The sequence below is a fragment of the Didymosphaeria variabile genome (genome assembly GCF_027946475.1).
Source record: "Didymosphaeria variabile strain IMI 356815 chromosome Unknown scaffold_2, whole genome shotgun sequence".
Taxonomy (NCBI): Eukaryota; Fungi; Ascomycota; class Dothideomycetes; order Pleosporales; family Didymosphaeriaceae; genus Didymosphaeria; species Didymosphaeria variabile.
This window is the reverse complement of record NW_026611621.1, coordinates 799,199-817,508: the sequence shown is the minus strand read 5'-3', so window position 1 is coordinate 817,508 and position 18,310 is coordinate 799,199. Positions and strand designations below refer to the sequence as shown.

Here is an 18,310-nt window from a genome sequence, read left to right as displayed (position 1 = left end):
GGATATGAATGGACTTGTTAGTGTCTTTAGCTCTGGGATCGTATCGAGATACACCAATAGTGCCGATCTGCATCTGCCCGCCACCAAGCATCGCTAAGCTTTTTCAAAAGCTTGTCCACCCCAACATCGCCATACTCCACCTACGCCGCTAATGAAGACACGGAGGATTTGGCCTACAGCTTCAATGTATTTATTAATATGTATCCTTGAAAAGTGTTGATAATGCGCTAGTCTTCCGACGCAGCCGGGCGGTCGATCGGTGATATCAGAATTGCTGCCGGGCACAGTGCCGGGGTCCCCACTAGGGCACGCGACGTTCCACGGAGACGCGGCCAACTACGTCAATGCTACCCGGAAATATCACAACAAAAAGCGCAAGCCTTCTCCGTTCCTATCGAAATGAGTGGTAAAATATTCTTCTATGTAGGAATGGCCATCTTGTTCTGGTGATTGACTATTTTCCCTTGCACAAAGCCTGCATCTGTTGCTTACACACTTTTTGTACCTCATTGTCTTCCTCTTCGCCTATCGAATCTCACGTTTCACCATGTCTGACGAAGAGAAGCAGGCCGCGTTTGGGCGGCAATCACAGGGGGCTCTGGTACCCAACGTGAGCCCCAATCATAACGAAACCGCACACATGAGTGAGCTAGAGAAGCACGGGAACTTCGTCTTGACTGAAGAGGAGGCATTTGCTCATGCGCACAACCACCCTGAGGACACTACACCCATCTACATTGTCTACTCGGCCGACGATAAAGACAATCCCCGCAATTGGCCACGTGGCGTCGCTATTACATTGGCCTCTTCGCGAGCTGGCTGAATGTCTTGACCTGCTGGTGTGCGGGTAGCATCTCTTCTGGAGCAGGGCAAATACAGGAAGAGTTTGGGGTGTCTCAGGAACTGACGACGCTGTTACTTGCTCTGTATGTGTTGGGCTTCGCCGTTGGCCCGGTTGTCCTAGCTCCGCTATCAGAATACTTCGGTCGCCGACCACTCTATGTGGTATCTTGGTTCGTCCTCTTCATGTTCCAATTACCAATCGCCCTTGCGCCAAACTACGGCACGCTGGTGGTTTGTAGATTCATCGGCGGCTTTGCTGGCGGTGCTCCTCTCACCAATACCGGTGGCACCATTTCCGACCTGTTCAAACGCGACGAGAATGGGGTTATCATGGCTTTCTATGGTGTCAGCAGCACGTTTGGGCCTCCGTCAGCTTTAGTCATCAGTGGGTATCTGGCCCAGAACGAAGGGTGGCGCATGGTTTTCTGGACCTTGTTTGCCATCACAGGAGGGTTTTGGGTACTTCTCGTGCTCACTGTTCCAGAGACACGTCATTCGAAGATACTGGAGAAGAAAACGCGACGAGTGCGCAAGCATATGGAAAAAGAAGGTCTCGCTGTTGCCAAGTATATCAGAGAGGCTGATGCAGACGAACGGAGGGGCATGATGGGCCTCTTCAAAGTTTCTCTCACTCGACCATTTACCTTTCTCTTTACCGAGCCCATCACCATGTTTGCAGCAGCATACAATGGGTTTCTTTATGGCTTGGTCTACCTCTTCAACGAATCTTTTCCGCTGGTTTTTGGTGCTGGTGGGCACGACTTCAATACTGGGGAGCAGGGCCTATCTTTTCTCGGACTTGCAATTGGGCCGCTCATCGCGTTCTGTTTCTACCCGCTTCAAGAACGCTACTATCTCCGACGAGTTACGGAGAATGATGGGAAAGGTGTGCCAGAGGCCAGAGTCTGGATGGCGCGTTACGGAGCCCTACTCATCCCAATCAGCCTTTTCTGGTTCGCCTGGACCAGCTATCCATCTGTACATTGGATTGTTCCCATCATTGCATCATCCCTCTTTGGAGCCGGCATCTACATCGTTATCCTGAGTATCTTGAATTACTTAGTCGATGCCTACCAGGTCTACTCCGCGTCAGCGCTGGCCGGTACGATTTTAGTACGCAACTTGGTTGGTGGAGGCTTCCCCATGTTTGCCACGCAGATGTATAAGAAGTTGGGGAACGAGTGGGCGTCGAGTCTACTGGGCTTCATTGCGATCTTGCTGGTGCCGATACCCTGGGTGCTTTTCTATAGAGGGTACGTTATCAGGAAACGGAGTCCGTGGGCTTCGATGCATCTAGATCAGGATGAGGATGTTCCCCATTGAACGGGATCTTTGATTCCTCTACGGCATTGTTGCAATGCTATTCAACGCGTTATATTCATATATAAATTGATAGAGGATTTGAACTGCTGCGGTGTGCGTATGCTCTGATTGGTGGAATAAATCCTACGCGGAGACGCCAATGCAACATGAAGATAACCTGGTTTTGGGTACCTTATACCGAAAACCTACTGTGCGACTATAATCCCGTACCGAAACAGTGCCGCAACGCGATATTTCTGCCATGCTCTGTGCACGATGTACTCATATCCTCTCAGGAACAGTACTACCACCGGAGGACCCTGATGGGCGGTTTAACAACTATCCAGCAGATCATCCACATTGGAACGAACATTACTCCTCCTTGGCTGAGGTCGGCAGTCATGCTCAGGATGGGTGCCGACTCTGCTATGAGCTATGGGTACGCGTTTTGAAGGATGGTGTGGCAGAGGACAGCAAGTACAGCTATCGGATTGAACAGAAGACCAAGGAGCCGCCAGCTTCGAATTCTTACAGAGAGATGGTTCCAGCAGCCTGGCTATATTTCAAGATAAAGCCTATACAGAAGACCTGGAACCCCGGTTATACATTTGGTCTCTGGCTGATTGAAGGTCTGACATCCTTCTGACAATATGTGGTCGTTACTGAGTGAAACTAGAGCCTAAGGATCCTGCAGCATCTTACGTCTCCGCAGCAAACAGTGGCGATGAAGCTACCTTTCAACTTTTGGACAGGTGGGTTTCGACTTGCTCTAAGGAGCATCCGGAGAGAGGTTGCCTGGTGACAAACACGGACAATTGGCGACCAACCCGACTGATACAACTTATCTCGCCACTCAAAGGCAAAGTCATCGCAACCGAAGTCGCCAATCTGGCCACACAAGACCAATACATCTCGCTCAGCCATTGCTGGGGACAACATAGACCTACGACATTGCTCACTACGAATCAGGCTGAGATGGAGAACGGGTTCGATGTTACCATGCTTCCGCAAACCTTTCGCGATGCCGTACAATTAACCTGGCGTCTTGGTATCCGCTATATTTGGATAGATTCCCTATGCATTTTGCAAGACAGTGCAGAAGACTGGCAGCGAGAAGCAGCGACAATGGGAGATGTATACCGGTTTGCCTACCTCAATATTGGGGCAACACGTGCCAGTGACAGTACTCAGGGAATGTTTCATACCCGAAATCCTGGATGGTTGGAGGTTCCACGGGTCACTATTCAGTTCGAAGGTTACGAACCTCTGAGCTGCATACTGGGAGACGAGTGGGCGATATACCGCCCAATTCCAGAAGGCCCGTTGATGACCCGAGGATGGGTCCTGCAAGAACGGCTGTTAGCACCACGTATGGTGCACTTCGGAGAGCGCCAGATTTCCTGGCAATGTAGGGGTGGGTGGTCGAACGAGATGCATACCAGTGCCACCGCTTTGCAGAACGGTTTCCACAGTCTTTACGTCAATGAACAGTCAGACATGTTCGAGGCGCTCTTCGAGGAGCGTAAGAATGAGCAAGACACAACGAAGATCGTTGCGCGTGCGTGGTCCGAAACCGTGCGCCAATATGCCAAACTCAGGCTCACCTTTGCCAGTGATAAGCTTGTTGCTTTGTCTGGCTTGGTATCCCGCTTCTCAAGGGTCAGGCCCGCAAATGACCAGTATCTGGCTGGTCTCTGGAAAAGCGAGCTGCCAGCCTCGTTACTGTGGTACTGTTCGAAGCGATCAAAGCGCTCAGAGACCTACCAGGCACCTTCCTGGTCTTGGGCGTCTCTTGAGGCTGACGATATCAACACTGCAGCGATGACTCGCGGAGAGTGCGCTTCCCTAGTCTCTGCTAATGTTGATGTTGTGGACAAGGTCAATCCCTTCGGCCAGGTGTCCGGGGGCCAGGTTACTATCAACGCACTGGTAACGAAGATAAGAGTGCTCTCGCAACGATATGCAGGTGAGCACTCGGCATACAGACGGTATACCTGCCTATTGGAAGAAGTCGATTTGGAGGGTTACTGCCACGATATCCCAGACTACAAGACACACGAGGGCGGGATGAAATTTGAACTCGGACAGCTGTACTGGGACGACACTCCATTGCCAAATGCTATTTTGGATGTGGCGTTCATAGTTGGCTCTACAAGAAACGAACAAGTGGACTTCGGCTGCCTGTTGTTAGAGAAGAAGGGTGAGGTTTATGAAAGAATTGGATATATTCAGTTCGCTGCTGAGAAGGAGAAAGGAGAAGTGGCCTTGGCGCGCAAAGACCTGTTTCAAGATGTTGTAATCATCTGATTAGTTTTGAACAGATGCGGAGGAAGACGGTAGCAGATAGCTGAACATGCATGTGCTGTGCCAGTGCAGCTCTTATGGTACCACACTAACCCCAAGAGAGCTAGCCCACGTCCTCCGACTTTCGGCATCCAATCACCCATCCATCCCAAATTTCCCTAAGTATCACAACTCTATCCTCTATTCTCCACGAAAATGGCAGCCCGCACCCTCCGCATAGGTACCCCGCCTCAATTGCCCGCTCAAATCGTTTCATGCTCACAGCCAGATAGGCCTCATCCCCGGTGACGGCATCGGCCGCGAAGTCATCCCAGCCGGACGCCGCATCCTCGAGGCCCTGCCCTCGTCATTCGGCCTCAAGTTCAGCTTCTCACACCACGAAGCCGGCTTCGAGACGTTCCAGAAGCGAGGAAAGGCGCTGCCTGACGAGACGGTAGAGGCGCTCAAGAGCGAGTGCGATGGTGCGCTTTTCGGTGCTGTGTCGTACGTCCTTCATATCCCACTACAAATCGCAATTGAACCTTTCTGCGACACATAAGACTTGCTTTTTTGAAGCAGAGGTGCTAATTAAGGTCATAGGTCCCCAACGACCAAAGTAGAAGGCTACTCATCTCCTATCGTCGCCCTCCGCAAGCGCCTCGCCCTCTACGCCAACGTGCGCCCTGTAAAATCCACGCGCTCCGCCGCCCGCCCCGTCGACCTTGTCATCGTGCGCGAAAACACAGAGGATCTCTACGTAAAAGAGGAGAAGACGTACAACGCTCCGGACGGCTCGCGCATTGCCGAGGCAATCAAGCGCATCTCGGAGACGGCGTCGTCGAACATCGCGGCGATGGCGGGCGACATTGCGCTGCGCAGACAGCGCGTAAGGGATTCTGGACTTGCCAGCATACATAACCGCGGACTGGTCACCATCACGCATAAGTCGAATGTGCTGAGCCAGACGGACGGGCTGTTCAGGGAGGTCAGCAGGAAGGTCCTCGGCGCGGAGAAGTACCAGATGCTCGAGATCGAAGAGCAGATTGTGGATTCCATGGTGTACAAGCTGTTCCGCCAGCCGGGCGATTACGACGTCATCGTCGCGCCGAACCTGTACGGCGACATTCTGTCCGACGGTGCTGCGGCGCTGGTTGGTTCGCTCGGACTCGTGCCCTCCGCAAACGTGGGCAAAGACTTTGTCATTGGCGAGCCGTGCCACGGATCTGCGCCTGATATCGAGGGCAGGGGCATTGCGAACCCCATTGCGACCATCAGGTCCACTGCGCTTATGCTGGAGTTCCAGGGCGAGGAGCGCGCCGCGGCGAAGATCTACGAGGCGGTTGATGCGAACCTTGAGGAGGGCAAGCTTCTAACACCTGACATGGGCGGCAAAGCGACGACCGAGGAGGTCATTGAAGACGTTTGCAAGAGGCTGTAGAATTGAAAATGGATATTATGTATAGAGAGGAGTAACTTGTACAAGGCTAGATACCATGCATGTAAAAGCGTCTATCACGATCTAAAGCTCCCGTATATGCACGGTTCGCCCCCGGTACCAATTCATATTCAAGATTTCGAAGTCAGACGTACTCCGCCGCCGAGTCCTCTAGGAAAACGCCGTGCTATGATATGATCGTGCAATACGCCTAGTCCAGCTCATCGTCGTTCGCCGCAGCTTTCGTCTCGGTCTTGTCTCCACCGTGCACCTGATGGACCATGTCTTCCGCGCTTTCTATGCCATACGTCTTCTTCGCCTCGTCGGTTGGGATGAGCTGGAAGATGACGACGAACAGCTCTGTGTTTGTACTCCGATCTTTGAGGACATATCTAAGAGAGTGCGTACTAAGTTAGTCAGACCGCGAACCGACCAAAGAAATCTTCACGTAGGCTATCCTGCAGTTGTCTGATAGATAGCGGGACTGTACTTACCGAAGCGGCTGCCCATCCCAGTGTCCAATAATCGATATCGCAGGCAACCCGTACCCAATCTTGAGCGCAAACTCATTGAAGTCGACATAAGGATTGAAGAAATCGCACTTATATTCTCTCCCCTCTTCGAACGTGAAGTCAGTCCTCTTCGCCTCGTTTAGGAAGTGTTTTTGCCGCTGGCTAGTCGTTGCAGGGACACTGTATTTCTCCCGCACGTCCACACCATCGCCCTCAGCACCCTCCGCATACACAACTGCCTCGCCCTCTTTCTCTTCTCCAGCGTCCGGTTCCTGCGGTGGCTTGTTACCTATCCGTAACACATTTATGGACGACAACAATGCGCCATAGAGATACGGTTCGTCACCGTAGACGTCGCCGTCGAGGCCAGGATCGATCCACCACTTCACGATGCCGAAGGCCTTGTCAAAGAGGGGCGGCAGGCGGTCTCGGATCGGGTGGTCGAAATCATTGCCGAAGACGAGGTCTTTCCCCGATATGGAGCGTTTGGGTGTGAAGGCGAAGGAGATGGAGTAGCGGTCGTAGGGGTGCTGCGGGGTCGAGAAGTAGGGGGATGAGGACGGTGAGCCTTCAGGTAATCCTTTGGTAGTAGTGTCAGTGTGGAGATGAAACGTGGTGAAGCGCATGCGCTCTAGGATACTTGAGTCCTATGCGCGAGGTTTCTAGATGCTGTCGCGTGCTGCAGTGATGAGAAGGGCGTACCGCGGTAATCTTTGATGCGCACTTGTATCCGCGCGTCAAGGTGCTCTGAGGAGATGTTTATGGGCTTCTCGGTGTTGACATGAACATCCTCGTGCTTGGAAGTGTCGTACGTCGCACCCGCCGTCACCTTGAGTATGTACTGTTCATAGTGGGGCATCGTAGACCACAAATATTTCTCTCGCTGTAGAAGGGTATGAATTAAAAACTTTATGAGGGTCCGAAAAGGAAAACTGCTGTGTTAGGAACTGAAATCGGGCGACAACGCGAATGTTTGCCGCTGTGGAAAATTGTTGACGATCACGATGACGTTCGGAGGGTTTGCGGCGGAAGGAGCGCTTGCAAGCGCAGGGTTCTCCACACGCTAATCTGCTTCGGCTCTCTAGCAAACCAAGGTAGAAGGTCACAACACTACACTAGAGGTAATAGAACATCCACCAAGATGATTATTAGCTATTAAGGCTACAGAAATCGCGAAGGACGCCTCTCTCTCGAACGGGTAACACTTTCATACTGCTCAGACTGTTGTGAACTCATCAAGATTCACGCGCTGATAAAATGACACGTGCCCAAAAGTCTCCCAGTATTGCGCAAGACGATCGTGCGAAATCAAGAGAAGTTGAGATGTCATGTAGTCGTCTAGATACTATTAGCATCCTCCGTTTGCTTCGAGTTAATGAACCAAGACTCACCATCTCTGAAGCCTCTTGCAGCAATGTGGCCGACGCTCTTGACGATGCGTGCTCCCCTTGAACAGCTCCTCATCCGCGACTCGTATCAGACCACTAGGACCAATGTCTGGCGCTATAAAGGTGTACTCTCCTCGCGGTATATTCGGGTCTCCTGTGAGTTTGACCGCTTCGAGACGTCCTCGGTAGACGGGCTCGTCACCGTCACCGTGTTCATTCTCAGTGAAAGCCGGCGATGCATGCAGGGTGGCGATGCTATCTCCCATGCTATTGTCTTCTTGCTCTTCAGTCGTGCCTTCACCCTCAATTATATCTTGATCCCAACCGGCCTCGTCCCATTCTTCTTGGGCGCTTGGTGCAGTACTCCAGGAGTCACCACTGCTAACACTGCCCTCGCGCTCTGCTGCTCGCAGAACTGATTCTGCCCGCTCCGGCAACGGTTGGGGGTCATCTGGTTGCATGACCACCAAGAACTCACACCCGTGGCCAGCGTAGTCCCCGCACCAAACCCCTTGCCACGGTTTCTGTGGAGTGGGTGTGTAACACTCTGCAGGCAACGTGCCCCATGTCGTGACGTCTTCCCCCACGCGCATACTAACCCCGTGAGGTCGAGACGAAAATTCCATCCACCGTCTCAATCTAAAAGTCGCAGAAGACATTTCTGAGGTATTTGACGGTCGGTGGGCGACATCGCGGAAGCGGCTCGGCGATTCGTTCAGCGTACGGACCGGACCCGGTATCGTGAGCGGCGGCCAGACAGGCGTATTGCGCGAGATGGCTTGTTGAGGCAATGGCCTCGACAGTATAAGTTGAGAATGTATTCCGGAGCTGGGTCGGGGTAGCTCATCAACAAGGTCCATGGGGACTTCTCGCGTCAGTCGACTGCCAGACTGGGCAAAAGCAGCCGCATATCCACGAGCATCCAAGCGTACCACCGGCGCGTTGAGATCTAGCCTTATGCGCGGATTGAAAGTGTGTATGATCGCGTGTGGATTCCAGTCCCATGTCTTGAACGTAGGTTGCCGCCGTTCCGCAACAAGCGCATATCCTTCGATAGCATTGAGACGATGATCATATCTAGCTATAATAAGCTTCCCCGTATGGGGTGTATCTGAAAACCAAATCCTGTGCTGCGCGATGAACCAGTACGGGTGATGCAGCTTGAACAGTTCACGCCAAGTCAAGCCATCGGGCTTGGGCACGTCATAGCCTGGCACATGAGCCTGGACAAACGGTTGGTACAGCGTGTCTTGTCTGGAGTGTTCAAGAAATGCGCGGTTTACCAAGCCGACTGTGAGCAGGTCTGTCAAGGGCAGGAACGTAAGGATGTGGTGTACTAGCTCTGAAGGGAGCGTGGAGATCGAAGAAGCTGCGTGCTCAGCCATGATGACAGAGAGTAATTCCGGGTCGAGTCTTCATCGACTGAAAGTTTCCAGAGCCTTGTAGATATACTTGGAAATAGGAGGTTCAGCGCGGATTCGTGGGTAGTCGGTACAAAGGACTACTCAGTCGGCGACCGCGCTGAACGCGTGCTATTACCGACTGCTCCGGATTCACAAGGACGAACACACTCCAAACATGTGGAGAAGCGCTCGGCAGGTAGGAGCCAAACTTGGCCGTTGTTGCTATCTGCTGCGATGTTGTGGCACCTTCCAGATACCGCCTAGCAGAGGCACGCCTGGTACTCAAGATAGACGACAGACCACGGTTCCGGGGCTCGACAATCTGGAAATGAACAACACCTGCTGTATTCGACACCGAGAGCGTGCCGTTTGGGACGGATTACGAGGCCGTTGCGATATCGGGACAATTCCAATGATGCGAGGCAGGGTTGTTCTGCAACCAAAAATAATCTCCGAACCCAGAGTTGGGTCGATGCAGGCTTCGATACCACGGGGGGTGACTGCAGGAGGGTCAGCCGACGGCTCGGCGCAATAATTTGCGAAGAGGGAGGTGGGTGAGGTTGGTGGGCACGAGACTGTTCATGGTGTTGATGTCGCCTCCATGATTGCACGGGCCATCACCGACGCCGACGCCGCGCTATGAAATGTGGGGAAGCGTGATGGACGTCACATCTCATCACATCGTCACAGCTGGCGCGTGGTCCTTCCTCGGCCCCCAGGGCCCTCTTACTCAAGTTGAAGGTCCTTATCAGTAACGTAGGCCACACCCTGAAGCACGCAATTCTCTTGTCGACAAGGTGATAACCGATCGAGATGCATGCCCCATTTCCTGTGGACTGCTGTTGGGCGCCACTGATGCTTGATTCCATCGCACCATCCTCGATAACCACTATCAACACGTAGGCTACACAGTCGTCTGTCTGTTCTGTGCACGCATACAGACGACCACCAGTCGTACGTTGGGCGTCGGGCTCTGCCTAGCTCTTGAGATCGATTGCTTATATGGGCTATGCCATAGCTCCAACTTACCAACACCTTTTCATTGATGAGAAAGTGGTCCATGGCTTAGAAAAGTAACTACCAGTCTCGAGCGAAACTTTTGGTAGGGCAACTTGCTCTTGGCTAACACATAAACTATGTCCTTACTCTGTCCAGTTGTAAATCGTAGGCAACGAGCATCGAGGTTGAACAGGTATATAGTGACTTCATGCGACTGCGAGTTCCTTCTATGTGGAATAGTTTTCATGGCTAGCAGGCTCATCTAAAGACCGACACAGCCATTAGGTCTGTTTGCCAATAGCCTCAGGGAAGTGAAGGAAGACCTCGAATTATGGCCCGAGAGCATTTGAAGCACGCGCCTTCACCTGAGCCCAAGCTACCTTCCCTCGCAAACGCCCGAAAGCGATCTGTGAGAATACGTCTGCACTATTGTCTTCTCTCGCCCTCCCCCTCTCGTTGATCCTACTTTGTATACTGTCTGCAACTTTCTGTCGCTACACACCAACACTACAAGATGACACTTTCAAAGATTCTTCGACTTGCGGTTGTAGCTGCCGCGGTGCTGGGCGCCTCCGCACATGTGAAGCGAACGCCAAGGGAGATGGTTGAGTATCACAAGCAGGTCGCGCGCGACTCCGAAGCGCTTGCCCAGTGCCTCGATACCCCCGATCTGAAGGAGTTGAATGCTCGCATAATCGTGGAGCGTCGGGAGTCTTTCCATCGACTTCGCAAGGCCCGCGGTATTGACGTCGATGTCCAGCCTCGAGGTTAGTTTTGACTCATGCTAGTTTTCAGCAAACACTAACGGATTATCACAGCGGACAAGCCGGCTCTCGAGAAATGGCATAAGGTGAATCACGAAAAGACCGCGGACGTCAAAGGCAAGGACTTCAAGAACGATGCCTCCCTCTTCGGGTTCGACCCCAAGGCCGCGAACGTGAATCCTTCTGTTTGCGTCCTTGCCCCAGAGAGCATTTGGGGACCTTACTTCCAAGATCGTGAGGCTTACCGTCAGGATATTCGCGAGAATCAAAAGGGCGTGTACCAGCGCCTAGCTCTGCAAGTCATCGACATTACCACTTGCAAGCCGCTCCAGGGTGCCCGCGTGGATGTCTGGCAGGCCAATGCTCAGGGCCAGTACGCAAAGGAAGTACGAGTCTACACAAAAGAGCGCCCAGATGTGCACTGGCTGACCGGCGCGCAAGCCACTTCGCCCTGGGGGACGGTGGACTTTGACACCATCTTCCCCGGCCACTATGCTGGACGTGCAGTGCACACTCATCTGTCGGTACGACCCAAGGGGAAGTTCAACAACCCTGATGGATTCGTGCACACGGGCCAGCTCTACTATGACGAATATCCGCGCCAGGAGATCGACGTAGGTTCTCCATCGCCGGCTTCCGATATATGCTGACCCGTCACAGAGGTTCGACCCCTATGCGAGCAACACGCAAGAATTAGTTCTCAACCTGGACGACGGATTCGCTCCAGACGCTGCATCAGAGAAGTACGATTCATTCGTGCAATGGGCTTGGCTTGATGGTGGCAATCACCAGGGTATGTCATTGACCGGACTGCACTTGATCATTTATTAACGTGCCCAGCCGGACTTGTGACTTGGATTACTGTCGGCGTCAACACGTCTGCTCACGTGCCGCCCTCCACGGGATAATGATAAGCAATCATTGTCTGCATTTCATGGAGAACATCTCGCCAATTGCGGCAGGCTGTCCCGCATCGGCCACTCTCCTCGAAAACATGAACAAACTGAGAATCAGGGGAGGTTTCGGTTGGCAATTCCCTCGAGCGTTAACATAGATAAGCTCATGGGCGAGATACAATGATAACGGTAACACCTCTGTATACAGAATCCGGGTTACATGTGCAAATACAGGGAGTTACATGTCAATTGCGTGCCTGATCGAGATGCGCGATGCCGTGCAAGGCACTTATCTATCCTGAAGCGTCTGGAAACTTACTATTAGGGGACTGGCGCGCGACTTTGCGAAAGACATCAATGAATGATCCCAAGTTGCGGCTCTGACTACGTCAATCGACAGTCAATCAACTATTTTATCATGTCGTGGTAGATTACTTTACTACGACTATTTCTGATGGCTCGGTGCCATATATCAGGGCTAGGTCTATCAGCATAGGTACAACAGTACCTGGCTTATAATTAGCGTCACATGTGCCTGATAAATGTTACCAAGAGCTATAGGGTATTGGGGAGGGACTTTTGCAATCGACTATAGAAGATCGCATTGTTAATTTATCGCATTTATCCTGAAAGGCTGAAAATCCCCGCTATTTAGGACTGTCCGCAACACACGGTCCTCTCTAGCGATCGTGTGGCGATTGTGTGGTGATCGTGTGGCTGAGCGCGACCGATCAGTCTCGGGCGTGCTTCTGCATATTGAGGCGCAGTGGGAGCAGGCAAGAACATTACCCCTCTCTCCCTTCGTTCAGCCTGATCACTAACTTCACGAATTGTTTACCATGAGAAACACTTCCTATCCGGGCGCTTCCCGGCTATCTGGCGACGAGATCCGACTTGTGAGAATACTTCCTGGCGAATGGTCAGAACAGATCCGCTGCGATTTGGTTGAGGAGTCTTTGAGCGATGTTCGCCCATATCATGCGCTCTCATACGTATGGGGTCCGAATAAGATTACGCGACCGCTTCTACTCAATGATCACGTCTACCATGTCACAGCCAACCTTGAGTCCGCTTTGCGACACCTCCGTCATCAGCTCAAAACTACCTTTTTATGGGTAGACGCGCTTTGTATCGATCAGACCAACGACGATGAAAGGACGCACCAAGTCGGTATCATGGGGTCGATATACAAGTCCTGCCAAAGCGTCCTCGTATACCTGGGCGATGGAATCGGTCACCACGAGAGGTTAAGGAACCCCTGCGAGACGGCCCCATCCACAGTGGCGTTTTCCTTGGAGACGATGAAAGCAATATCTTCAAGGGCGAAAAGGTTCCACCGAACAGTACCATAATGATGAAGCCGATTTCTGACACTCTGGAAATATTCTCCTTCATTCGGACCCTCGCTACCACAGGGCATCTTGATAGAATTGCAAGCTTCCTGCCAAGTCCAGATGCAAATGAAAACTCGAAACGTGGCGTATTTGAGGCCTTGCGACAGCTTATGTATGCACCTTTTACACCTTGGTGGACACGCATTTGGGTGGTACAGGAGGTTATTCTGCCGCGGAAAGTCACACTTATCTGTGGTACTATCTCAGCCCCGTGGGAGATGTTTGCAAACGCTGCTTCAAACTACTTACGCCATTCTCAGAATTGTTGTGCATCGTTTCTTCAAAAGGCTCCGCGAGATAATGTGAACGTTCTACAAGGGTTCTGTGGGCTCATGCTCGACCTCGAGCATATGAGACAATCATTTGCTGTCTCATCCAACTACGAACTTTTTGGGACCATGACTTCCAATGAGATGGAACAGAGATCTCTTTTGTCACTGTTGAGAAGATTCAGAAACCGCAAAGCTTCCGATTCACGAGATAAAGTGTACGCCCTCCTTAGTCTCGTGATCGAACAGGGAGTCAGATCCAAGTTGCGACCGGATTATGCTTTAAGCGACAAAGAAGTGTTCACCATCGCAGCACTTACTTCTATCTATGATTCAGCATCGCTCTCTGTGCTACATACGGACCTGTCAAGGAAGTATCGCGACGACCTGCCTTCTTGGGTGCCTGATTGGGAAGCTCCTGGGCAATTCGGTGACAGCCTCCGCTCGGACCCATTGTACCTCTATGACACTTGTGCCTCTTGGCCTGTGAACGAGGCGACTGTTCATTCATCAGGAAATGTATTATCTGTTGGTACAAAACACGTTGACTATGTCCACAAAGTGGCGCCGAACATGCTCTCAGAAGAACCTGATTCTGTGGCTGTCACGCTTCTCCAATGGCTGCGAGTCGCAGAGCCTCATCGGTATCCTCAAAGATTAGCAGAAAAGGCGGATAAAGAATCAAGTCCCCACAAAAGTTTGGTACACAAGCTATGGAGAGTTCTGTGCGCGGGCGTCGTCACCGAACCTGGAGGCCATATCCACAAATTCCTACCCATGGACGAACGCCAGTTCGAAGTCTGGTCCCAGTGCTCACATATTTCCCCATTCGTCAAGGAAAACAGGAGCACAGGTGTATCTCTTGTTTCTCATGAGGGTGGTGTGGATTTGCAGCTCCCCGTTCGCGATCCTTCGACACTCAACACACCAGACGCAGAATACTTGAGGATTCTGTACAGATTTGAAAATTCAATTAAGAACAGTAATCCATACCGGTCGAATCATCATTTTACCCGGCTGTTCCCCGAGCAGATCACTCGGGCTACATTAATCAGAAATGTCATGCGGACCTACGAGGAAAACCAACGCGTTCCAGCTATAAATTTCCGGGCTGTCTTTAATACCTCGGGCCGAGAGAAAATTGTTCGTGTTGATTACAAGCTCGAAGATTTCATTGAGTGGGCTACCATAGATCCTCATGACATCCTCAACAATCATAGAGATCCTCCTTTGGAGGGCTGGTACAGTGGCATTTCCGCAGATGAGATCTATTACAGACGGCGAGCAGTTTGGTGTTGCATACCATGGCATTCAGTGTTACATGACACGAGGCCGCTGATATTAGAAAGGCTGCCTGTTGAGGTCAGAGAGGAGCACGATCCTCTAAAGAGACGGATTTCCATGATAGATCATTCTGTCATATCAGCTACAAAATCACGATGCTTGTTTGTCACGGAGAGAAACTGCATCGGATTGGGTCCTGCAGCTATCAAGCCAGGGGATAGTCTCTGTCTTATCAAAGGCGGAAGGACGCCCTTCATCTTGCGACGTAAAGACCCCGTACAAATCGCCAAGGAAGTCCGGCTAGAAGACACGGGGCGAACACCGTTCCAGGACTCGACCTTGACCGAAGAAATATTGAAACTGAAACGGAAATATTCAGAACATGTAAGGTCAGGCGCGAAGATGGATGAGGTGACAGGCTATGAATTGATCGGGGATTGTTACGCTCATGGTCTGATGGATGCTAAAACGCTCGATGAGGAGATAGCCCGTATATCTCAGACTTCAAAGTCCCCTTTTTCATTTCCGAGCTCGGTAACTCAACCACCTGACTGGGAAACTGCCTGGATAATCTAGTCTTCCTTTCTTGGCTTATTTTGTTGACTTTCTTTCAGTAACAGGAGCTCGGAAGGTTTTATGTTCAGAGCTCTCGAATGGGCTATTGTTTCTTCACTTCAGTTCGCAAAAACACTGAATAGATTGCAATTAGCTAAAGTAGTTTGTGGAAACGGCAATGTTCCCAATTAACAGTGAGTTCCACGCTACCTTACAGAATTATAGCCCGCAAGGGTAGTCGCGTTCTATCATTCAGTCTACCATACTAACAGACATATTCTACTATTATAACATGATCCAAATGAAACAGCATGGGTGACGCGTGTTATCCTGATGGGAATACTTGAAGAAGTTGAAGCGAAAAGATCTAAGCGCAATGCTCAAAGACTAAATCTAACACATTCCTCACTTGTTTTCGATGTGACTTCACTTGAGCTGAAGAATACCCCGTCGTTCCATACAGTACCCTAGCAAGCCAGGATTTATACAAAGATATCCTGTCTCAGAGTTGTGGATTGATGTCACCTTCGCGTTCCGAAAGGATTTAAACAGTCAAGTGCGTATGATCTTCGATGTTCTTGATTCTGCTCTAACTCTTCCTCGATCTAGTGGTCAATCCTCCCATCCTGCATATATAACGCGCCAGTCGAGAATCCGGTGAAGCAGATGGAGATAACTTACTCGTGTTGATGTAAGTGTGAGCGTGGAATTTAATACGAATCAGATTTGACACCCTTTTCGCTACATTTACGATCTGGACTTGTGCAGTGGAGAAGCACGATTGAAATTGTTGATCATCGTTCCGATATATCATGCGGTCGTGGTTCGTGATAATTCGAAGATTGAGGGTCTTAACGCCATCCGCACCAAGCTGCCCCTTCGATGCAATCGACGATGTTGAGAGTCGAGTAAAGTTCACCGATGCTCAGCACAAGTGTCACCAAGTTTTCTGCGACTTCAGTGTGATATTAACAAAGAGACAATATGACATTCATGCACCTTGCCTAAACCTTGCTTTGAACCCGCAGTGGACTCATTACCATACCCTCTTTCAGATTGCCGCTCAAACCCTCGTGCGGTCCGTACACCTACAGCTCCTCACACACCCACCCGTCCTCATCTTTTCCATCACCACTACCCTGATACCGATTCGCATAGGGATATCTGCAGTGCCTTCTCGCCAACTCGACACCCTTGTCAGGGTCATCGTCCACCCACTTGACACCCCTGAGCATCTCAGGCGCTTCCCCATGTTCCACCCACCCCGCCAACGCTAGTAGCACGTTCTCCTCCGGCTTCATCTTGTCGGGTTGACCTCTGTCGTCCTGACCGACATAGTCGGCACCCGGACCACGACCATCACAGTGTCCCGTACCCGAGAGTCGGAAGTAGCGGTAGAAATCATCGATGGTAGAAGCATCCTCGTCGCCGGTAGTGTTGACAACAGAGTCATAGTAGTGGTCGGAATTGAGGATGGAAATGAGTGGGTCAGAGGATCCGTGCCAGTGGAGTATCTTGCCGCCACGAGCGCGAAAAGCTTTTAGGTCGGCGTTAAGAGGTCGCAATTCGTCTGGTGCTTCTGTGAGCGACCTAATTGCATCATTGGTATCGTAGTCGGAAGGTTGCCACGACAGGTTACCGGGAGACACGTAGTGGTACCACTCCTCCAATAGCGTGAGAAGAGGCTCACTTTTAAGTAATGCATCAGCAAGACCGACTTCTGATCCGTATGCCGCGCCTGGATAGGAGTAGTTCACGCCGAACTCAAGCGGGGAGAAAATTCGGTCTACAGCAAAGGCTTGAGATGTGGTGAGGCAGTTCTCGCGATCGACAATCCAGCAATTAAGCGGCAACGATTCGAACTGGCATCGACGCGAATCCTCGATGATGCCGTCCGTAACGCCGTCGAGATCGTCGCACTGGCTGAGCAACTCCTCGTGCACTAAGTCCCAATTTTCTTTTGTGAGATACGAGGCGTTCCCATGAAAAAGGCCCTCTAGCACAGCACCATACCACATAACGGTGTTGCCTAGATTGACAGCTGGGGCGCCAACTACGATGCCATCGAAGAGCTCGGGATCGGCCTGGGCAACGCGAAGCCCTTGACGAGCGCCGGTAGCGCAACCTATGTGGTATGACTTGAATGCCTCGCGATCGTAGTATTGTTTGACGACCGCCTTGGCCACGAGTGTAGCTTGCTGGACACTACGCCAGGCAAAGTCGCTGACGACTTCACGTTGGTTGAGCAATGCGCTAGCCGAGGTGCCATTGTGTCCACCATTAGAGCCTACACTCGCGAAGCCAAGTGCTGTGCCGTATGCCATCTGAGGATAATCAATGCCTGTGACTAAATTAGCATCCATATATGGGGAGAAATGGCGATCACTAACACCCATCGAAATTCCTGTTACCGATAGATAGGATGCGACCATCCAACCCATTTGGCAGCCATATCTCCATGATAGTCGAGCTTGACGGTGACGTGGAAATGTTGAAGACGCCACGGCAAATGTCCACAGGCATCGGAGGAGCCGGATTCATCTGACATGTCACTTCCAAGCCCTCGCCTCTGTGGTTGATCACGGATCCTTTAGATAGATACTGCGTAGCCACGACTTGAAACCTTTCTGATCCAAATTCGTTAGCAAGGTTGGCGCAGCGATCCTCTCTAGACCCAATGCTGACAGCCGCGAGCAAAGCGAAGAGCGCAAGCAGGAGCATTTTCAGAGACTGTGAAGTTGATGCAGAGACACGAAAGTGGCAAGGTTCCCAGGAGAGAGTATTGCCAAATAAGACGTCTTCTAATGTTGCCGAAGGATGATTGATGTTCTCTCAAGAGGGAAGGGGCCCTCCGATTCGTTTGCACAACGGGAACGGGTACAATCTCGCGTCGGCAACTGTCATCGAATCAACGGAAGGAGTGCACCCATATATTGTGCTTCTCCGTTTGCGTACCCGCCTCTTTAGCGTGATCTCCCTTCGT

General features: G+C 51.5%; 6 protein-coding genes across 6 annotated transcripts; 4 read left to right on the top strand and 2 right to left on the bottom strand.

Moving 5' to 3' along the window:
- Window positions 1–547: 547 nt before the first annotated feature.
- On the top strand, window positions 548–2,166 carry N0V89_001959 (uncharacterized protein; the record flags this gene model as incomplete). Its single annotated transcript, XM_056210770.1, has 2 exons — window positions 548–782; window positions 869–2,166. The coding sequence occupies 2 exons, from the start codon at window positions 548–550 to the stop codon at window positions 2,164–2,166; spliced, it is 1,533 nt and encodes a 510-aa protein (XP_056074243.1).
- A 146-nt stretch (window positions 2,167–2,312) lies between these two features.
- On the top strand, window positions 2,313–4,452 carry N0V89_001958 (uncharacterized protein; the record flags this gene model as incomplete). Its single annotated transcript, XM_056210769.1, has 2 exons — window positions 2,313–2,559; window positions 2,822–4,452. The coding sequence occupies 2 exons, from the start codon at window positions 2,313–2,315 to the stop codon at window positions 4,450–4,452; spliced, it is 1,878 nt and encodes a 625-aa protein (XP_056074242.1).
- A 192-nt stretch (window positions 4,453–4,644) lies between these two features.
- LYS12 (homoisocitrate dehydrogenase) lies at window positions 4,645–5,866 on the top strand (the record flags this gene model as incomplete). Its single annotated transcript, XM_056210768.1, has 3 exons — window positions 4,645–4,669; window positions 4,722–4,932; window positions 5,029–5,866. The coding sequence occupies 3 exons, from the start codon at window positions 4,645–4,647 to the stop codon at window positions 5,864–5,866; spliced, it is 1,074 nt and encodes a 357-aa protein (XP_056074241.1).
- A 208-nt stretch (window positions 5,867–6,074) lies between these two features.
- On the bottom strand, window positions 6,075–9,148 carry N0V89_001956 (uncharacterized protein; the record flags this gene model as incomplete). Its single annotated transcript, XM_056210767.1, has 4 exons — window positions 6,075–6,255; window positions 6,358–6,955; window positions 7,078–7,254; window positions 7,801–9,148. 4 exons carry the CDS (start codon window positions 9,146–9,148, stop codon window positions 6,075–6,077), a joined length of 2,304 nt encoding a protein of 767 aa, XP_056074240.1.
- Window positions 9,149–10,679: 1,531 nt separating this feature from the next.
- N0V89_001955 (uncharacterized protein) lies at window positions 10,680–11,760 on the top strand (the record flags this gene model as incomplete). Its single annotated transcript, XM_056210766.1, has 3 exons — window positions 10,680–10,932; window positions 10,984–11,543; window positions 11,590–11,760. 3 exons carry the CDS (start codon window positions 10,680–10,682, stop codon window positions 11,758–11,760), a joined length of 984 nt encoding a protein of 327 aa, XP_056074239.1.
- A 4,655-nt stretch (window positions 11,761–16,415) lies between these two features.
- Window positions 16,416–17,768, bottom strand: faeB-1_2 (Feruloyl esterase; the record flags this gene model as incomplete). Its single annotated transcript, XM_056210765.1, has 2 exons — window positions 16,416–17,668; window positions 17,765–17,768. 2 exons carry the CDS (start codon window positions 17,766–17,768, stop codon window positions 16,416–16,418), a joined length of 1,257 nt encoding a protein of 418 aa, XP_056074238.1.
- Between the last annotated feature and the right edge of the window lie 542 nt (window positions 17,769–18,310).